At 33.9% G+C, this 20,805-nt stretch overlaps 1 protein-coding gene and 1 long non-coding RNA gene across 8 annotated transcripts in view; one reads left to right on the top strand and one right to left on the bottom strand.

Moving 5' to 3' along the window:
• ZNF148 (zinc finger protein 148) overlaps window positions 1–20,805 on the bottom strand; it is a 164,304-nt gene that overhangs the window by 58,625 nt on the left and 84,874 nt on the right. For all 7 annotated transcript variants that reach the window (XR_013158490.1, XM_077118078.1, XM_077118079.1 and 4 more), the window contains 3 exons: window positions 13,174–13,299; window positions 2,985–3,108; window positions 1,615–1,698 (listed from right to left, as the gene is read on the bottom strand). Coding sequence is in view for 6 of the 7 variants with exons in the window: in XM_077118078.1 (XP_076974193.1) it covers window positions 1,615–1,698; window positions 2,985–3,108; window positions 13,174–13,299 (334 nt within the window). In the remaining variant the exon portion in view is untranslated. The remainder of the gene's footprint in view (window positions 1–1,614; window positions 1,699–2,984; window positions 3,109–13,173; window positions 13,300–20,805) is intronic.
• Window positions 1–20,805, top strand: part of LOC143648292 (uncharacterized) — a 57,024-nt gene that overhangs the window by 24,635 nt on the left and 11,584 nt on the right. The gene's annotated exons all lie outside the window — the stretch shown is intronic.

Genomic DNA, 20,805 nt, shown 5'->3' with positions numbered 1-20,805 from the left:
CTTAACCTAAAAATCAGTTATTTTTCCAAATAGTGGGACTATAGTATTATGATCAGCACTTGAAAACAAAATTCACTAGAAGAGAAAGATCAGAGTGCAATAAGGGTAAGCATTGTTTTCAAAGTCTTTGTTTCAGATACACATATATATACATACACATTTACATTCCCTAACTTAGCCTCGTGCAGTTTTCCTGCGGTGCCTTCCCTAATTAACCTTGAACAGATAGTACATTTGTTTCTTCTTCGGTGCACCACAGGAGTTTGTATAAAACTCTATAATGCTTATTATACTGTACTTGTTTATGTACATGTATTCCCAATTAGAATGGAAATGCCAAGGAAACTGCCTAACATACCTGTTTTTCTGGTACTTAAAAAATACTGACGGCTCACGAAGTTTTTTAACAAAATACAAAAATGCAGTTGTGTTAAAAACCTATTTAAACAGTTTATCTGATCAAATTTTACTCATGCACAGAAATATAATTTAGCTTTTTAAGTCACACAAAATCCATGAAGTTGCTCTTTCTCCCTCAGTACTTAGCATAGTCCCTTACACCTAAAAGTGATGAATAACCATTTACACGAGAAATTGATAAAAGGAATACACAAAATGATCTTTAAAAAGTAAAACACCAAAACATACAAATGCAATGAACCACTGAAGATTTATTTAGGGAGACCGGAAACATTTATGCTTCTTTGTTAGCAGGAAAGAAAGTTGAAGGAAAAGTTATTAAAGAAAAGTTTCCTTCTTTATGAAAAAAAATATCCAAAGATCCCCTTTCACAGGTACTACAAGTAAATAACAGCACTGGACAGGTACTTGCTTGAGTACCTTATATAGAGAAATATGAAGAACTTTAATGTTTTCAGTATTTATATATATATGTCATCACCAACATTATCAGTGTTATTTAAAGTAAGAATCAATGTCGTACAACTTCACTAACCGCTTTAATTCAGTTACAAAAACGCCAAAACACTGAAAATCATTCTAAAGAAACATTTTCACCATTCTTAGAGGACCAAAGGACAAAAGGTGACAGTCAACAAAACCAAGGTTACTTACATAAAACTTGGTTTAACATTTGTCAATAAGAATAAAATAAATGCAAATAAATGTGATCTTCTGAGATCCTCGTATCTAAATCAGTAACAACTTGATTGAGAAACTAGAAGTTCTCAACTTTTTAAGACTGCATATCTCTTGATATAGTAGGCCATATATATGAATAGAGAGGGGGGAAAAAAGAATGGTACCACTACCTTAGGGCTCAGTTGTTTTGACTTCCTCCCTCTCAGACTAGCTAGTGCAAATCTATTCCAAACTTGTTAAACACCTAAGGAAGTTTCTTTCCTTCAGTCATTTTAAATGTATATATTAGGTTATATGAAACTCTTTTTCAAAGTAATTTATTCTGCTTGGAAATGAAAAGCTAAGTCTTAACAATTAACACTGATTTACTGAAGAAAAAAGATGAGGCATGATTCATAATCTTAAGAAACAAAATCAATGAAAGTGACAACAAATTGTTGCAACTTATTAAAAACTCTTCTCTACATTTGAAATAGTAATTTTAATGACCCTAGTTAGGGTGTCAACACTCACCAGTATGAATCTTCTCATGTCTCTGTAGCAGGTACTTCTGTATGAAACGCATGTCACATTGACTACATTGAAATGGTTTTTCACCTTAAAATAATTTCACATCCATAAATTAGTTACTGGATAAAACAATAGTTTATAATTACTGTATCTGAGGAAACATAAATCTTCTATGTCCAGATTTTGGAAAATTCTAACGTATCCTCACAAATTTTTGATACTGCTCATTAATGTAACAATTGCATTTCCTCTCATGTTTTCCCCCAGGATTCAAAAATTCACATTCTTACAATCACACAAAAATGAGATTAAATTGGATCTATACCCTTCAAGAAAAAAAAAGGGAAACAAAAGATACATTAAAAAAATTTATTTTTAAAATAAAATTTAAAAATCATGGGGACTGGAAAGGACTCTAGAAGTTATACAATTTGGCTTAAATCTCTCTTTTTCCCTTTTATGTGGAGGAAGATGCACTCATCCCATTCTCCATGTAACCATTCTTTTATTCTCTTTCACTTATCTTCTGCAGAACCTTCAGAACTTTCTAAACATCCCTTAAAACAAACAAACAAACAAATCCTGTCTTCTCAAACTTTCCCTCTCTGCTGAAGCCTCTTTCCTTAGTTTCCTAAGTATTCTTAGGTCTGCTCTATACCAAGAAAACTTCCTGCAATCATGAAACTCTCCTACGTTACCTTCTCACCTTCCTTTTACCACAACACTTTCTTGAAAGAAAAATCTCCACTAAATTTCAAGTTCTTCACCCACTCATGCTTTAACCCATATACTCTGCTTTCTTAAAAGTTACCCATGACCTCCTTGCTAAAACATTGACTTCAATGATCTTTTCCTGAAGATCTCTACCCTCACTTGAAAATTTTAACAACGCTGATCACAGAATGCCTTCTTTTGGCTTCTGAGACACTGCATTTTCCTAGTTCAAACCTCTCTCTTTTGCCCCTTTAATTCATCCTACATATCTAGTCTGCTTCCCCAAAGGTCTGCTCTAAACTTCATGATCTAAACCATCATTTTAAAAATTTGATTCCCAAATCTATATTTCACTCTACCTGATTGTCTGGCAAAGAAAAAGAAATGTTAAGAGGCTTTTAATCGTCCATTATTTAATCATTTCTCTAAAGAAAGTAAGTCAAATAAGTATCCTGATCAAGACTATTATTTTTGTACATCCATGCTGTTTCCACATTTAAAGGTTTTGCAGGTTTGCTTCTGACACACTGGCCTAGAAAATCTCTGATTTGGAATGCCAAGTTAGCGGTAGTTTTAAGAAATAAATGACATTTACAGGAAGATGAAAATAGCAAAGAGAATTTTAATGGCCATAAGGTCCATTTTAATTCAAGAAATACCTGTATGAATGAAGACATGTCTCTGTAAGTGATAGTTCGTTCTAAAGGCAGCATTGCAGTGCTCACAAACATGAGATTTAGGGGTTTTCAAACCAAGTGATCCATCCTCATTTATTGTAAGAATCTAGTTTTTAAAAAAAAGGCAAAAACAAAAGAAAGAAGCTTTTACAATGTAATTAAATACTAATTTGTAAAATTACAAATAATGCCTTTTAATCCAAACAATGGTCACCAAAGATTATGAAATATTTTTTCCTAAATAACCCTGACAAGACTTTCAGAAAACTGTTATCATTAATTGTAAGAAAGTACTAAATGGCTCCAAATGGGTAAAAATCACTAGTAAAACCTTGGAAACTAGCTAAGTAAAGTTCAGTCACCACCACCTCTCCAGTGCTGATATCCAATGGAGTTCTAAGTGTTCTCTACTAGGGTAAGAAGTGTTCAATTTAAAATCTTCACATATTCAGAGCCAGAGTCTTATATTTTGAACATGCCCTAAATAAATCAAAGAAAATAAATACAATTTAGTATTATATGGTTATAAAATAAAATGAAAAAAGTTCTCTATGAACTTATATGGAAAGAGCGTCAAGATTAAGTGAAAAAAAGCAAGGTTTAGAATTCTGTACATATACTTTTGCTAGCTTCTGTATTCAAGTAAGTACATACGGGAATATATATGTCTATTTGTATATGCATAAAAACTACTTGAGAAGAATTTACATAAAATATACACGACTGTGGTTTTAGAGGCTTGGGACCTGGGCAAATAGGAAATGAGGGTACAAGGGGAACTTTAAAACCCTTTTTCTGAACCACATAAATGCTTATCAAACTTTCTTTCTTTCTTTCTTTTAAGGAGAGAAAACTGTTTTCAAGCCATCCTAGGGTAGAATTTAGAGTCTGGCCCAGTTTAGGATCTGCAAGGTTATTACACAGTATCTGTAGGATTACTAAACAACTGTTAAATCCATTCCTAAAACTGCTGATTAGAAAAATGAATTAGATGTGACTATGGGGAAGAGAGACAGAAGACAAATCAGTCTTATCTTCCTGAACTTTCTTGAGGTTGAGAATATGGTAAGCCTGGTCCTTCATGTATTCCAACTTATCAACCACCTGTTCAGCATGCAACATGGAATTGCCTCTCTTACCAGACAGATAAATGGCAGTATGAAAATAATAAATGTTCCCTTTTTCATTACTGAGGAGAGATAAAAGATGGAATATGATGAGAAGGTAAGAAGAAAAGAAAACTGGGACGTAAAACCAGGAGGAACATGGCAAGTCAAAGGGAAGTAATGTTGGAGGTGGGGGCATATAGACTAAGAGCTAAGAAATTGTGTCCAACACAGGGTAAAGATATCTGAGACACACCTTAAGAAATATAAAGGCCTGTAGAAACTGATTAGGGTCTACAAATACACAGCTATGACCCCTTCTCAAACCTAGGAGAAAAGAGGAATAAGGGGAGTAGGTATGGAAAAAAGACTTTAATCTTTAAAATTGCTTTTTTTACTTAAATTCAAGACGACAGTTCAGCCTATACTGTATGTAAATCAATGGTAATTATTATGCAAATTACACAGGGCTTTTGGTCCTGGGAAAATTGCCAACATGGTCAACAATGCTTCAAAGACTATGCACTAAAGTCATAGAAGGAAACATTTGGCAGAAGAATGGAAGTGGGTGTCACAGCTTCCTGAAGAGAGTCAGTGAGAATGGAAAGTTTTATCTCTGGCCAGTTTAAAATTTTTCAACCTCTTCAAGTCACAAAATAATATGTAAGTTGACAGTGTACAAAAAGAAAAACACATCTTTTAAATTATAATTTAAAATTATTTCTGGCATAAAGCACATTTTCAAACTGCTAAATATTTTATATAAAGCATAACTAAAACCGAGACAGCACCGGGTATTTTTTCACACTTATTGGTAATAAATGGCAAGATCTAAGTGCCAAAATCATGGCAGTTCAATAGCCTTCTGTGGCAAAGCAAACGCAAGGAAAAGCTTTGTAGAGAACAAATCTGGCCCAAGCTGTTTTATGTGAAACGGATGTAATCTTTGACTGTACAAAGACCTTTTATGAAGAGCTAAGGAGTTCTAGGTCGTTGTTTTCTGGCACGGGCCCTAATGCTGCTTCCACTGTGGATTCAAGTCTTAATTCAAGGTGGATTTTAAAGATGAATCTGCACTGCTGCTTTGTGAAAAAACACACTGAAAAAATCTAGTATATTTATAAATTCAGTAATTGAAAGGTAAAATTTTTAGGTATTTTAGATTTTATTTTTCTATTTTCTTTCTTTTTTTTTTTTAATTTAGGGCACAGTAACAAACACCTTGTTTAAAAGACATAGCATAAAATTCATCTTGCGTAAGAAGAACACTAATGATCCTTCCATTTTGTAACCTGTTTTTTAATACATTCGACAGATTTTGTCTGATTTATTCACCACTATGATCCAAATGTTCAAAAAGTGTCTGGCACTACAAATATCTATAGACATGAGCGCCTGGAATCTATAGCAAACAATTCTCATAAAATATGAAACTCTGCAATTTTTCAATCTTCAGATCAGAGTAGTGCCACAGAGAGGGAGCCATGCAAAGAATGAAGTTCTGCAGTGAAACAGGAATAACATATTAATTTAAGTGAAATTTTCTTCCTTAGGATAAGCTTGGCTTCTTTTCTTGCTCACACCATTTCAAGATCTTTTGGTAGAAGTTTAGTCTATCAGTTGAAGTTGAGTGTGACTGCCTCTGCTGGTATCATAAAATATTTTTGCCTTCTTTTTTCCCCCCTTAACATTAAGAATACTGTTATCTACCATACAAGTGGACTTCATGAACACCATTGCAGTTGAAGAATTTGAAGTTTCAAAATTTAAACCCTAAGATGCCTCACGTGACTGTGAAAAAAACAAAGTGCTTTATAAACAACTTGGAATGCTCTTCATGATACACTATTGAATAAAAGAAGGGGAATGCAAAATAACTGGCCCATACTCTTCAAAAAATGTCAATGTCATGAAAGCCACTGTAGGATGCAGAATATACCACAGTAGTGCTGACTAAAGTCACATGATGACCAAATGCAGTATGTGAGCAAGACTGAATTTTGGTTTGGAGGGGGGAAACTGTCACAAAAGATACCATTGGGACAACTGAAAAATTTGCATTTGGACTGTATATTACATAATAGTATTGTATCAATGTTTAGTTTCATGAATTTGGTAACTGTATCATTGGTATTAAGATAATGATGTTCTTGTGATTAGAAGATATACAAACAAGTATTTAGGAGCTGAGATGTCTGCAACTCACTCTCAAATTATTCAGCAATAATAACAATAACAACAGCAACAATAATCAAAATAAAATACATGTAGAAAGAGAGAATACCGAAAGTGTCAAAGTAGTAACAACTGGTGAAATCTAGGTGAAACATATACAAGAATTCATATTACTATGCTTGTACCTTTTCTGATGTTTTGAAATATTTTCTAAATAAAAAATTTTTCAGAAGAAAAATAAATAAATAAACCCTAAAATGCCTGCTATAGATTCTCCAGGTGGTTTATCTCCTGGAGTTGTCACCTGCTACCACAAGAGAAATATAGTATACTATAAAATCCAAACAATCAGATTTCATCAAGAGTGGAAAAATCAATAATAGTCTAAACAATACTCAATATATCTGATTTTTTTCTTCACTATTTTAATCAATTTCAAACAGGATTTTATAGAAAAATTTTCCAGCACCAAATGGAACTCAGATATATCTACTTCTTTAATATCATGGTTCATGGAAGAAAAGAGATGGACAATTAACCAAATAAGACACCCAAATCTTCAGCACATCAGTAACTACTTGGAGAGGGAATGGGGAAAAAAGACTTTCAATCCTACTATCTATTACAGTTTGAGTCAGGTAATCTAGTGAAAAGGGAACTTAAATGACAGACCTTAATAGTCCAAGGATACCACTATATAATAAGCATGGTATAATAACTGATGCTCAGCAATGAACCTGAGGTTTAACAAAATTTGCTTCTTTTCTGTTTCCTTAATACTAAAAGAAGTATGTGACTTTTTTTAAAGGAAGATTAACATCAAATTTTTTTTTAACTTTTTAAGTTAGGGTTCAAGAAAAATAATATAACCAGAATACATAATTTCCAGGGAACATCAGATAAATAAAACACTAATTCATTATTTTACTCATTCCCTTCTTTTATTTTCTAAGTACTATTCCATATCTTCTCTTTTCATCCCCAAACATATAATTAGTTTTTCATCTTCAAATCCCACTTCTTACTAAATCAAGATTACATGCAGAAGAAAGCATGACAAAGGTCAGATGTACCTAGTTCTCCATTCCATTTAATTAAATTTTCCTCATTTTATACCATTCCATTTTAAGTCTTTATGACACAGAAATTCTGCACAATAAACTACTAGGAAAGGAATTTCTATAAAATTCATAATCTTAAGCATAATTTTGAATAATCTACTTCTAAGCACATCACCTAATGTGTTATAATAAACAAACCTGGTTCTTTTCTTCAATAATGATAAAAGATTTTGACACATAATAGGCATTCAAATTATTTCCTGAATAAATAAAAAAGGATATAAGTTCAGAATGAAGAAAAATAACTCAAAGTGTCTTGATTCAATCACTAAAGAATTTGAAAAGTCTTAGAAATGGTTATGATCCTATAATATTAAGGATATAATATAATAAAAATATTAAAACAACATTGTTATATTTTACAGAAACGGATTCCTAGGCTTCATTAATGTTAATCTGAAAAGTCTAAAATTCTCCTAAAGTGGGAAGTATTATTTCCTAATTCATATAACAAGTCATTAGGAAAGTCAGGTGATAACACCGCAGTTATGCAAAAACCCCAATAATCAAGAGCTGAGGGTCTTAAATTAAAGTGTATATCACAATCACCTCCAGCTCTTTTAAAGCATAAATGGAAACTCCTTAAATAAGAATCTCCAGGGATGGGGTCTGCATACCTACAACTGGAAGAAGTCCTACAAGTGACTCTAAAACAACCAGGAGAACAACTAACATGAAAGCATTGAGATTCAATTAATAGTAACCTTGGTTATCTGCAGTCCTAAACCATGGTAGAACAAAAATAGATTCAAAAGGGCAAAGGAACATGATGTTAAATGGTCACATAATTATAGTAATATAAAAGCCCTAATACCTAGGGTGCTTCATTACAACAAAGATAACTTTTAAAATGTTAACAACATAACTCCAAGACACTAAGAGCTGAATTATGTTCAAATACACCATATTTAGAAAGGAAAGAACATGTTAAAAATTTTCATTAAAGTATAAAATAAAATGAAATATGACATTTAACAAGAGCAAGCTTCTCAGATAATCAAAAAGTATAGGCAAAGTCCCTCGAGGAAAGGAAGAAAAAATATGCAACTATTAAACTTTACCATCAGGGAATCCTGTGTCAAACACAGGCAATACTGTGTCAAACATTAGGACACCCAAATTAATAGGCCAAGCCCTGGATCTTGAGGCTTACTCTTGTGAAGTTTATGTAGGTAGTAGAGAAGATTAGCCTGCCTATAGGTATGCCTAAGAGTTACTTCTGGAGGACCTCTTTTGTTGCTCAGATATGGCCTCACTCTCCTAAGCCCAACTCTGCAAGTGAAATCACTGCCCTTCACCCAATGTGGGACATGACATTCAGGGGTGAATGCCTCCCTGGCAGCATAAGAGATGGATTCCCAGGGATGAGTTTGGTCCCGGCACCAGGGGATCAACAATTCCATTCTGACCAAAAGGGGGAAAAGAAGTGTAACTAATAAAGTATCAGTGGCTCAGAGAGTTAAAATAGAGTCAAGAGGCTACTCTGGAGGTCACTCTTAAGCAAGCTTCAGTTTGTCAATCGCTACCTATCACAACTTGCCAAACCCTAACCAAAACCATTCCAGCCCATCTAAAGAACATGTAGTGCAATATATAGGATTCTACAAAGGTTCCATGCACTAGGGTAACTTTTCAGAAACCTACAACCTAAAGATGGGTCCCTCAAGTCCTGAAATCTAGAGGGCCCAGCCTCTCCAGAACATCAGCTAGGTCCATCACCCTACCCCATATTATTGACAGCCTCTTTCAACATGAAAAAGTTAGAATGGTCATAGCGCAAATACCCCTAAAGAGTGGGATAGGAAAATCAGAGATGATGATGGAGTTGTACAGAGACGGCAGGGTTAAACAAATGAAGATGATTGTTAAATCATTAAATTGATATTTCCTTTAGTCTCCAGTATCTTAGAACAGCTAGAAGTAAAAACCTAAAATTGTGGAATTGGAACCCATATCAAACTCTGAACTCTGTTCTACAATGAATTTTTGTGCTGTGCTTTGACATTTATTGCTTTTTTGCATACATGTTATTTTTCACAAAAAAGAAAAAGTCGATTGTGGTGATAAAAAAATATTTATTCTTTCTAGCATCTTATATTCTGGAGCACCTAGAAGGAAAAATCTGAGAGGATGGTATGGTAGCCCATAACAAACTCTGGGATCTGCCTTGTAACTACTCGTTGAAGAGAGCTTTGAAAACTATTACTTTTTTCTTTCTTTGCTTTGTATATATGTTATACTATACAATTTAAAAAGCTAAAAAAAAAAAAAAAAAAAAAGGAGCAAGTTTCTATTAGGCAGAAAATTTACTTTCATAAAATAGTTCATTCTATGATAGTATCAAGTAACCTGACCCTGGAAATAATACTTCCTAGCTTATTTAACCTCTTCTTTATCAAATATGTTTCCAAATGTATTTTGAGAAATTTCAAATATGAAAACTTCCTTAAGATAATTAGACACTGCCATATGACATATGTTCAGAAAGAAATTATTGTTTGAAATCTACAGATGCTAAGGGTGACATGACAACACAATACTTCTCACCACAAGGTTTATTAAAAAGGGAGCCATACTTATATGGATATTTAAGCTCTGATGTTTTTACTAAAAAATCTATTACAGTTCTTCAGACATATTCCCTCTACAGACCCTCAACCTAATGGTACAATGATCACACACACAAAGTATTCATAAAGGTAAAATTCAAGATTTGGGAAAGATACTGGGAAACAGGGCAGTCCTCTAAGCATTATAAATCATAATTCTTAAAGTTAGCACTATCTCATACAGGAACTGTTTAAAAACTTGAAAAAGGGATCAGACTTCGACTAGAGATACTAATGAAGCTGATCTGGATAGGACTAAAGTAGATTAGAATACAGGGTAAAGGATGATGACATGGTCCATATTTTAAAACATCAACTTCTGTGTGAGACCAAAGGGAGAAATGTTTATTTGGTACAAAATTAGTATTTTGGGTAGTGCATTTCCTAATTTCACTCGTATGGTCAGTTTAGCCGAACACCACAATAAGTACATGGAATCTTGAATAGGGCATTTTTTTTTTTTTTTTTTTTTTACATGGGCAGGCACCAGTAATCAAACCCAGGTCTCCAGCATGGCAAGCAAGAATCCTGCCACTGAGCCACCATTCCATTACCCATGGCATGAGATTTTGTTGGTTTGTCCAGGTTAGTGTGACACCCCGATATATTCCAGAGTAATGTGGGCAGTGAATTTGCAAAGTCCCCCTGGGGAACTGGGGAGAGAGGAGCCTATTTGAAGAATTCTTAATAGATTGGGAAAGCCTTCTTGACCAAAAGGGGGAAGAAAGAAATGAGACAAAATAAAGTTTCAGTGGTTGAGAGATTTCCAACAGAGTTGAGAAGTTATCCTGCAGGTTACTATTATGCATTAGATAGATATCCCTTTTTAATTTATGGTCTATTGGAGTAGCTGGAGGGAAGTACCTGAAACTGTTGAATTGTGTTCCATTAGCCTTGATTCTTAAAGATGAATGTATTATAAAGATATAACTTTTACAATGTGAGTGTGTGATTGTGAGAACCTGTGCCTGATGCCCCCCTTTTATTCAGGGTATGGACATATGAGTAAAAAATTATAGATAAAAAAATAAATAAATAATGGGGGATAGGGGTAAAATAAACTGGGATGACTGAAATACTAGTGGTCAGCAAGAGGGAGGGATAAGGGGTATGGTACGTATGATTTTCCAAATTTGCAAATGTTCTAAAAAAACTATCACAGTGATGAACACACAATTATGTGATGATACCGTAAGCCACTGACTGTACACCATGTATGGACTGTATGCATGTGAAGATGTGTTGACACAAATATTTTTTAAAAATTATAATTTTTTGAGAAACTTAAAATTAATTCTTTAGGAATTTAAAACAGCAACACCTACTACTAATTTATAAGCCTGAGATAAACTTTTTTCTCTTCATAAAAAGGACAGAAAGAGTTACTGTAATGAAAAATCTCAACTGTTAATTTTTAAACTCACTCCTGAGAAAATGTGAGATAATTCATTGGCTATGCCTCAAAATTCTAAGATGACAAACCAAGAAACCATTCATCTAGAAACTGCAGACGAGTGTTAAAGAGAGTCCATTCCCTGTTTCTGACAAAGAACATGTCAGTACAATTTAAAACCAATGCACAAATAGGTTTTCATTATTGTCACATCCCTATCTGCTATATATTATTTCTAGCCATTTCACTCATAAGAATTCCCTAAGAACATTTCCCCAAAACATTTTCTTATATATAGTGATTATAGGCCATACCTTTCCTTTGGCATCTACATAGCCATATAAATACCTAACAAATAGCACCCTTAGAAATATTATAAAATAATATCTTATATTTGAGTTTATCTCAAATTAGACAAACAATATAGCTTAAAACCAGATCTGTATTATCAGTATTTTAGAGTCACCTAGAAGATACTACCAAATAAAGATCCCAAATAATACCCTAAAATAAGATAATAACCTCTGTTTTATTCAGAATTTCACAAAGGTACAACACTCAAGAACAATACCAGGGACTGCAATAACAGGATATTAAGTGGAAAAGAATGAAATGTGACTTCCACTGCACAGCATAGAATACCAGGAAAACATGGTAATAAAATATCTGGAACAATATAAAACTTGCACATATTCTATTGGTTTGAAAGGTTTGAAATAGAATTCCCATGGATCACTAGTGAACCCAATGTAACAAAATAAATTATCATAAATTATTTTAGACTGTAACTGATAAAACATTTCTGGAAGGAGTAACATTATTAAGAAAACTTTTCAAAGTTTATGCCCTTTGACTCACTGGTTCACAAAGGTCTAAATATTAATATATCATTGCAACCTGCTTTAAAATGAAGAGAAAAAGAATGGATTTTTAAGAAATGGGTTATTTTAGTCTCTATATTTTCTGAAATTTGCTCTAATGGGCATACTTAAACATCTCAAAAGCAGTATGCTGGCAAATGTTTAACAACATATTAAGAGATATGGGAGTCTGGGACATATGTGCTGATTTCCATGGTGTAAGTACTCTCACTATAACTTAATTCAAACTACCAATGGTTTTAACACTTAGCTTGCAAAATTTCTAAAAGTTTAGCAATCAGCTCTTAGAAGTCAGTACAAGCTGAACACAAAAGTATACAAAATATGTCAATCATAATGGATGATGTTTTCAAATCATAAATATCACTGTACTAAAAAGGGAAGAAAAACAAGCAGGCAACTCCTAATAGCATTTACTGAGTCACCTTTTATTTACTAACTCATTTATTCACCAAATAAAATATTTACTGAGGTCCTGCTATACCTACTACTCCAGGCTCCAAGGATAAGGTTTACATTCTATTAATTACAGGTATTTCACAAGTTTTCCCCATGAAAAACTGGTACTGAATTTTCCTGAAACCTTAATTTAAAAATAAGCAAAACTAACAGGAATGAGAAACAAGAGCACTGCCTGATATTTGTCAGTTTTTAGAAGAAAAAGAGACATATTGAAAATGAAGTGGGTAAAAAAAGTGCGAGGTAGTCCACTACCTCTATGCAGGCATGCAAACCCTCCCCTCCTCACAGTAAAGCCGATATAAAACATTACGAAGACACACAACTTTTGCTCCTGTCGAATAAACTGGCCAGGTTTCTACCCACAGATTAACCAACAGTTTGGGATTAAGAGTTTAGGGACCATGACATGAATATATGCTCTTACTTTTGCAGGAGAACGTTGTTTCCTCTTCTTCTTTTTCTGTAAGTCTACAGGCTCTCTGATTTGTTTTTTGTCTCTCATCAGTTGCTCAGATACATCAGTAAAAGTAATTTCTTGCTTCACACTTATCTGTTTAAAAAAAAACAAAAGCCAAGTTTAGAAATAAAGTCCACTGTGACAAAAAAGTATGTTTAATCCTTTGCTACACCTATATTATAGGCACTTCTAGCACGTATATGTGCTAACTGAAAAAAAATGATGAAGAATTTATTAACAGGCCATTCAGAAATAAGAATCAAGAGTACATAAACTTAGAGATAAACTTAAAAAACGCCTATCTGCAAAAAAAGATGAAAGATGCCTTGGGAAAAGATGACGTGGAAGAATAAATTGCAGGCACAGTAACATCAATTTCATTCCCCATTAAGGAGACTAATGCTAAAGATTAAGCAAAAAAAACAGTTCAAGTTCTTAAAATCAGTAAAATACTGGGAGACAAAAGTATTTAAACATTTCAATGGGCTAGAAAACTACAAAATTCCAAAAGATGATCACATCAAAAGAAAGGTAAGAAAATTTAACTATGAAAATTTAATTATCTTTATGCTCAACACTTTTGACAATATCTCAGCCAGTAAGTTCCTGGCCTTTTATTATAAACAACTATGTGCTTACAGACTTGCATATGGTGCATACAATTTTAGGCTGCTACTCTATCCAAAACATGATACTGCGTCATAAAGAGAAATACTTCAAGAAACAGTAAAATTTCAATAATATTATACCATCTTTAGAATTCAGTTCTCACACAAATGAGTTGGTTGTTACAAAAATTCCCCAAGGTTCTAAGATCACTGATGCCATCAATTCTCTTCGAAATTGATAATGCTGTCATCCACTCTTCATTGTTCTTGTAAAAATACAGAAACCTTAAAACAAAAAAACTTTAAATTCACCAGCCTATGAAACTGCACTAAAAATCCTTAAGAAATACTCACAAAGTACAATGTGCTAAAGACTATATTTTCAAAAAACATATATTTTTTAAAAAGTGCATAAAATTATGAACATTTTAAAGATTCTTAGCATAAAAAAAGATAACTGTGAGGAAGGGTTCATGGGACTTCAGACTGGCAAAATAAAGAATTAGAAGCTTTTATGAATTCCTGAAACGTAGGCAGTATGTATATACTATCCTATAATATACTGACTCATAAAGAGATTCACAAATCAAGGAGAACCTTGGCACAAAACATGACAAATGAATATTTAGCATTAATTCATCAGGTCACAGAATAGTACTTATAGTCCAATCATAAGGTTTTTGTTAGTGTCATTTTTAAAGAATATAAAACAATGGTAAAATTACCACCAAGGCTTCAGAACACACATTATCTTCTACCTCTGAAGCGACATTTACTGAAATACAACTACTTGGGGTAGGTATAAGACAAGGAGAGAAGATAACACCCCAAATGCTGCTGAAATGCTATTTGTCCATTTTGTAGGGCCACCAAAAAAGTAGTTCCAACAATTCCATCAGCTTATATATTATAAAGAAACCATGAAAAACGGAGCATACAGCAATAAGAACTCTTTTTAGCTAAAGTGTTAAATGGAATGGAAGCCAGATTCACTAGTAAGCTCCGCAATTAGCAGCTATTCACAAACAAAAAACCACCTTTATTTGTAGACAATGTAAAAGATTCATATCTGTATCTGAACCTTTTAGTTATTTCCACATATATGGAAAGTCTGTCTCATAGAAGTACTTTTAAAATTATGAAAATACAGACCCAAATGAGAAATATCAACGGATCAAATTTTACTGTATGTCAAATAGACATATACCAAGTTCTATTTTAGAATGATCCTAGAGGCTTATCATTCATAAGTATAATAAAGTAATTTCCTCTATATATAACTTATGACTCCACATACTATAAGGTTCAGCTAAAGAAAGAATATGATAACTTTAAAAAAAAAAAACAGAGAGATGAGTATGATGAGAAGACATCTAGAAAGAATGAGCTGCAAAAACTCTAGAAAACTCTTTGGCCCAAGGGAGACAGTTATAATCTATGAAAAATTCTTGGGCATGGCAAGAGACAATAATTCATGCATAAATTATCTTCCTTTTTCTTAGAAACTGTCTTTCAAAGAAAACCTTATTTCATTTTCTCAGTGTTACATTTCATTTAAAATTAACCAAAGTAGGCGTTCTTTCTTGAAGCTTATTTCTATAGCAGAGAAGCTAAGCCCACCTATAGTTATACCTAAGAGTTACTATCAGAAAACCTCTTTTGTTGCTCAGATATGTGTGTGTGTGTGTGTGTGTGTGTGTGTCTCTCTCTCTCTCTCTCTCTCTAAGCCCAATTCTGCAAGGAAAATCATTACCCTCCCCTCCTATGTGGGACATGCCATCCTGGGGTAAAAGTCTCCCTGGCAACATGGGACATGATTCCCAGGGATGAGCCTAGTCCTGGCATCAGGGGATCAACAATGCCTTCCTGAACAAAAGAAATGCAACAAGATAAGGTATCAGTGGCTAAGAGTTCAAATAAAGTCGAGAGGCTACCCTGGAGGCTACTCTTAAACAAACTTCAGTTAGTTATTCCTAATTAGCATGCTTTGCCTACACCAACTAAAACCATTTCTGTCAGCCCTCAAGAACCCCTAGGGGCACTATCTGAGATACTACAAAAGTTTCACAAAGACTGCCTTTCAGAAACCTATGAATTCCAAGCAGTTCCTATGCCAGATAAGTCCTGAAACCCAGAGGGGCCAACCTCTCCGAGAGCATCAACAAGCTCCATCTACAAGCTCCATCTACATAACCCATATTATTAATACACCCTTCCAACATGAAAAAGTTAGAATGGGAACTCAAATACCTTTAAAGACTGGGAGAAGGATCAAAAAAGAAGAGGAGTTATTTTAGAGCAGACAGGATTTAACAAATCTGTATGACTTCTGAATCATTATCTTGATATTTCTTTTAGTCCCCAACATCTAGATGCTACTAGAAGGAAAAACCTAAAACTGTGGAACAGTAACCCATTCCAAACTCTGAAATATGTTTTATAACTACTTGTTACAATGAACTTTGAAATTGAAAGCTTTTTTGCACAAATGTTATATCTCACAATAAAAAATACTTAATAAAATAAGCCAAAGTGTAACTGATCAAAGAAGGTATCAATTGGTACTATGGTATTTGAAGAGACTGGTTTGCTGGATTTTTGAAACATTTACTGACTCATCAAGAGAACTAATAGACTAGGAAATACGTCAGAATATTTCAAAACAAAAACAAAGCCTCCACATTTCTTTCCATTACTTGATCTATACTATTTCTACTCCATTCATACCCTTATGCCTACATTTGATTAAAGAGCCTGAATATCAATGCTGTCTCACTATCAGCCCAGATATACCATTACTGCCACCAATGGTCCCACTACCCAGGCTTTTATCAGATTTGACTAAAGCTAGGCATTTCTCCCACTAAACTTCTTCATATTCCTGCTAATCCACTTATCTATCCTCCTTTTGCCCTCCCACTTTGAGACTAGAGAAGCAATTGGGCATGACTCCTGTTTTCTTTTCTACCTTCTTTACTAACATCCTCCCCAACATCCTCAAAAAAGATGTAGTCCTATAGTACCATGTTTCCTCATCCCTTGCCACTGCCCAAGTTGTTTTTTTCTCACTAATTCTAAAATATCTCTATTATCCTGACTTTCTCTTATTTTCAATCTCCCCTTTATTTTCCTGACCTTAAACATAAATAAGCCTCTCTAGATTGAAAAAAAATCTTCCTTTGATTCTAGTTACTAAGAACTCAAGCCCAGAATCCAGAATGATCCTTCCTTTTGTCAAGAGTTACTTCATTTCTGGTCCAGTAATAAGTAAATTGACTTAATTTCATATTTAATGATTTCATGAACTTGTATCTTGTCTCATATTTTAAAGTAAGATATTCCTTTTCAGAATTACTCAGAATAGCTTTTGCTCATTTATTCATTCAACAGCTATTAAGTGACTGCTATGTGCTAAACACAGTCTAAAATAATACAACTTGCTTCTCAGCCTTTTGGCTAAGATCAATTGTAAAATAACGTAACAAAAACATTTACTGAGATCCTAATATGTACAGAGCACCATTCTAGATAGTGATGACATAGTCCTGATACTGAAGTATTCTTTACAAAGATCTTAATATCTAGATGGGGAGTTTTGATGCATTAACAAAAAAACAAAACTAATAATTCAAGACGGTACATGTGAATCTCTGACTATATGAATGGTAGAGGCAATAAGGGCAGGAATTCAACAGGAAAAATTAACAAGAGCTGAAATGTGTGCAGAAGGGTTCAAAGATAAAACAAGAGCCTTAATCAAAGCTGCAGGTTTAACATACCTTTTACTTTTTTCTTTCTTCCAGACTCAATAATGTTTAATAAGTGGTATACAAATGTGAGAGTACTTGAACATGACTCTTTAGTATCATTTTAGATTTTTCCTTCTCTTCATTTCCAACATCCTACAGTCATATACAACAATATCCATTTTGCTTAAATTAACCTTGCCAATCTAACCAACTCAGGACATTATCACCTCCCAGTGTATTCTTCCACAAATTAATACAAAACTCTATTTTCATGTCATTTCCCCAGTCAGGAATTTACAACAATATTAACTATATACTCTCCTCAGCTTTCAAGATTCTGTATGATCTATTTTAAAGAAAAGGCCTAGGTCACCAAAGAGAAGTATCTGTCCCTAACCCTTTCACCTTTCCATCAAATTTTTCTGGACCCATACCTTCCTTTCAATTTTCAGCATTCACTCACTCTCCCACCCCTCCATTATCTCACCTCTGCTTGAATAGGGAAGGAAGATTTCTTTCTATTTTAATCTGTACCTGTGCTACTGATTCCATCTCCATCCATTCCATTCTCCAAAGCTTTGCAACTTTACTTCCTCTTTAAAATAGTCATTCTCCCCAACTTCACCAACTCCTCCATCTCTGCTTAAAAGTACATTTCCCTTATAAAAGAAATTCTCCTGGACCAAAATTTTTTCAACTACTAACCTTCTGAGGCCCAGTTACAAAAAGAAAATTTGTAATCAGCATATAGAGACAAAATAAGCTATCTCTAAACTTAGAAAAGTGGGTTATTAAAAACATGATCATCATGGTGATGAATACACACCCATGTGATGATATCATGAGCCAATGTTTGTATACTATAGATGGACTGCATGTGTATGAAGATTTCTCAATAAAAATATCAAAAAGAAAAGTAGATTTGAGAGTAAAAGTAGTACATAGCCACATAAAAAAGATGTATTTAACTATTTCTAAAGGAACCTGACCCAAAATGTTGCCTGGGAAATACTCAAGTTGAATCAAGGTAACCACAATCATAATAGGTGTTAGAATGTTTTGGTTTTGTTTTTGCTTTTTTAAAAAAGATATAATACAAATGACTTACTGTAAACATACTGTCTGAAGAAAGAATGTCAACAATTTTGGGAGCTAGTCATGGAATTCAGAATAGGAGAAATATAAGACCAACCATGTATCTATGAACCCCCAGCTTGGTTTAGGCAAGAATCATTAGCTGTAACTTGCTAATAAGGAGGATTTTTAATTCTAAACTCACCAAGCCTCAAGAGAGAAAAAGGAGGGGGAAGAGTGAACTGATGGCTAGACAAGCCTTTGTTAATCATGAACCAGATCCCTCCCTCCCTCTGCCCACCCCATAATTGCATGCAAATTTTTAAAAGGAGCTACATGCTTCAGGAGAGAAAGTCCACAGCTGTCCTTCGATTTTGAAAAGGTTCAGGGATCTGGAGTCCACAACAAACATTACAGTTTATTTTCCTCTCATATTTCTCACTATAAATTTGTATTTTGGTTGCTGTATCAGCGTCTTACAGTTTAGTTATCTATAAAATAAAGGGAACAAACACATCAAATCAAGTTATCTTACCTTGACTGTAAGAGGTAAGATAACATACCTGACTTCTCCCATACTACTTTGGGAATTCTGTTTTTTCCAACTTCTATAACATTACATGATTTAAGTTCTCTCCCATTTCTTGCAGCAGTTCTTCTGGACATCTTACCAGAATATTAGTGTCTTTAATTTGTAAAAGTTTCAGTAAACCTCCTTCAGTGGTTCTCAAAGTGTAGCTCAAAGTGCAGGGAACTTTAGCAGTCCCTGAGATTCTTTCAGGTGGTCTGTGAGATAAAAACTATTTCCATAATAATATCTGTTTTGTTCACTCTCCTCTCAAAGGTATACAGTGGCTTTTTCCAGAGGGTACTTAATAACATGTGAGGCCACCACCAACTGAATGTATATGTAGATATGAGAATTCAGCATCTTACATTAAGCCAGACAATAAGGATATTTGTAAAACTATAAAACAATACCCCTCTCTCCAATAAATAGTTTGTTTTAGAAAATAAGGTTATATTATACGTTATATATTAATATAGTGAATATAACATAATGAAATGTTACACGTTAACAAGTAATGGTTTTGTTGATATTTCAAAAGGAATAAAACTATACATTTTTCAATTTATTTCTAATACAGTAAATATTGATATAGCCAATATAAACAATAATTCTTAAGAGTCAATCAATATTTTTAAAGAATGTATAGAGGCCTCAAGACCAAGAAGTTTGAGAACCACTAATCTAGATATATCTTAACTATAGTTTCCATTTCTCTATCACCTTCTTCCCTCCCATTTCTCTTCATACAGATGTCTGGGGCCCATCAACATATAGAAATAAGTATAAATGTGCATGCATGTATGGGTCGGTAGATATATATGTATTTGCTAGTTCTGCTGAGGTCACCAAGGAGCACTGACACCCAATACCTCTAGCAGAGGGAATTTGTATTCTAAATACCTTTATCCAAACAAAAGGAACTAGGATTCCATAAAGAAGTGGTTAATTCCAGAACCAGGGCAGGGAACATTTAAGATGACGTATTTTGTGGTGCCAGGAGCTGAAGAAGTCCCCAAAACAGATAGAGGCAGGTCCAGACAATGTAGAGTCAACCAGAAGGAGCTCTTAATCACCAAACAATTTAGGGTGGGGCGACACAGTATTGGATCATAACTTGTAAAATAAAATGAATATCCCTGAATCCATACTGATACAAATAACTGAAAAAACAAATAGAAGAGGGAGAAGGAAGAGCTCTTCCTTACAGAAAAATACAATTAAAAATACAGAAAGAATACAGAAAAATACAAAATCACCAAATGCAAACACCACAGTAATAGTTACTGCAGATAAAGTCCAACTCTGAAAGCTAAAGTAAGTAGGCAAAAATGTGAAAAGAAATTAGAAATTTAAACCGTTTGAAAGTATCTCCCCCTAAGTAAAATATTACAACGGGAAAGGTAGTAACTTCACAGTGAAGAAATCTAACAAACTCAAGCCTACTTAAAATTACACCTAAGAGTCACCCCCAAGAGAACCTCTTTTGTTGCTCAGATGTGACCTCTCTCCAGCCAACACAACACACAAACTCACTGCCCTCCCCTTGTCTACTTGGGACATGACTCCCAGGGGTGTGCACCTTCCTGGAAATGCGGGA

The sequence above is a fragment of the Tamandua tetradactyla genome, chromosome 10 (genome assembly GCF_023851605.1).
Source record: "Tamandua tetradactyla isolate mTamTet1 chromosome 10, mTamTet1.pri, whole genome shotgun sequence".
Classification (NCBI taxonomy): domain Eukaryota; kingdom Metazoa; phylum Chordata; class Mammalia; order Pilosa; family Myrmecophagidae; genus Tamandua; species Tamandua tetradactyla.
This window is presented reverse-complemented; position numbering and strand designations above follow the sequence as displayed.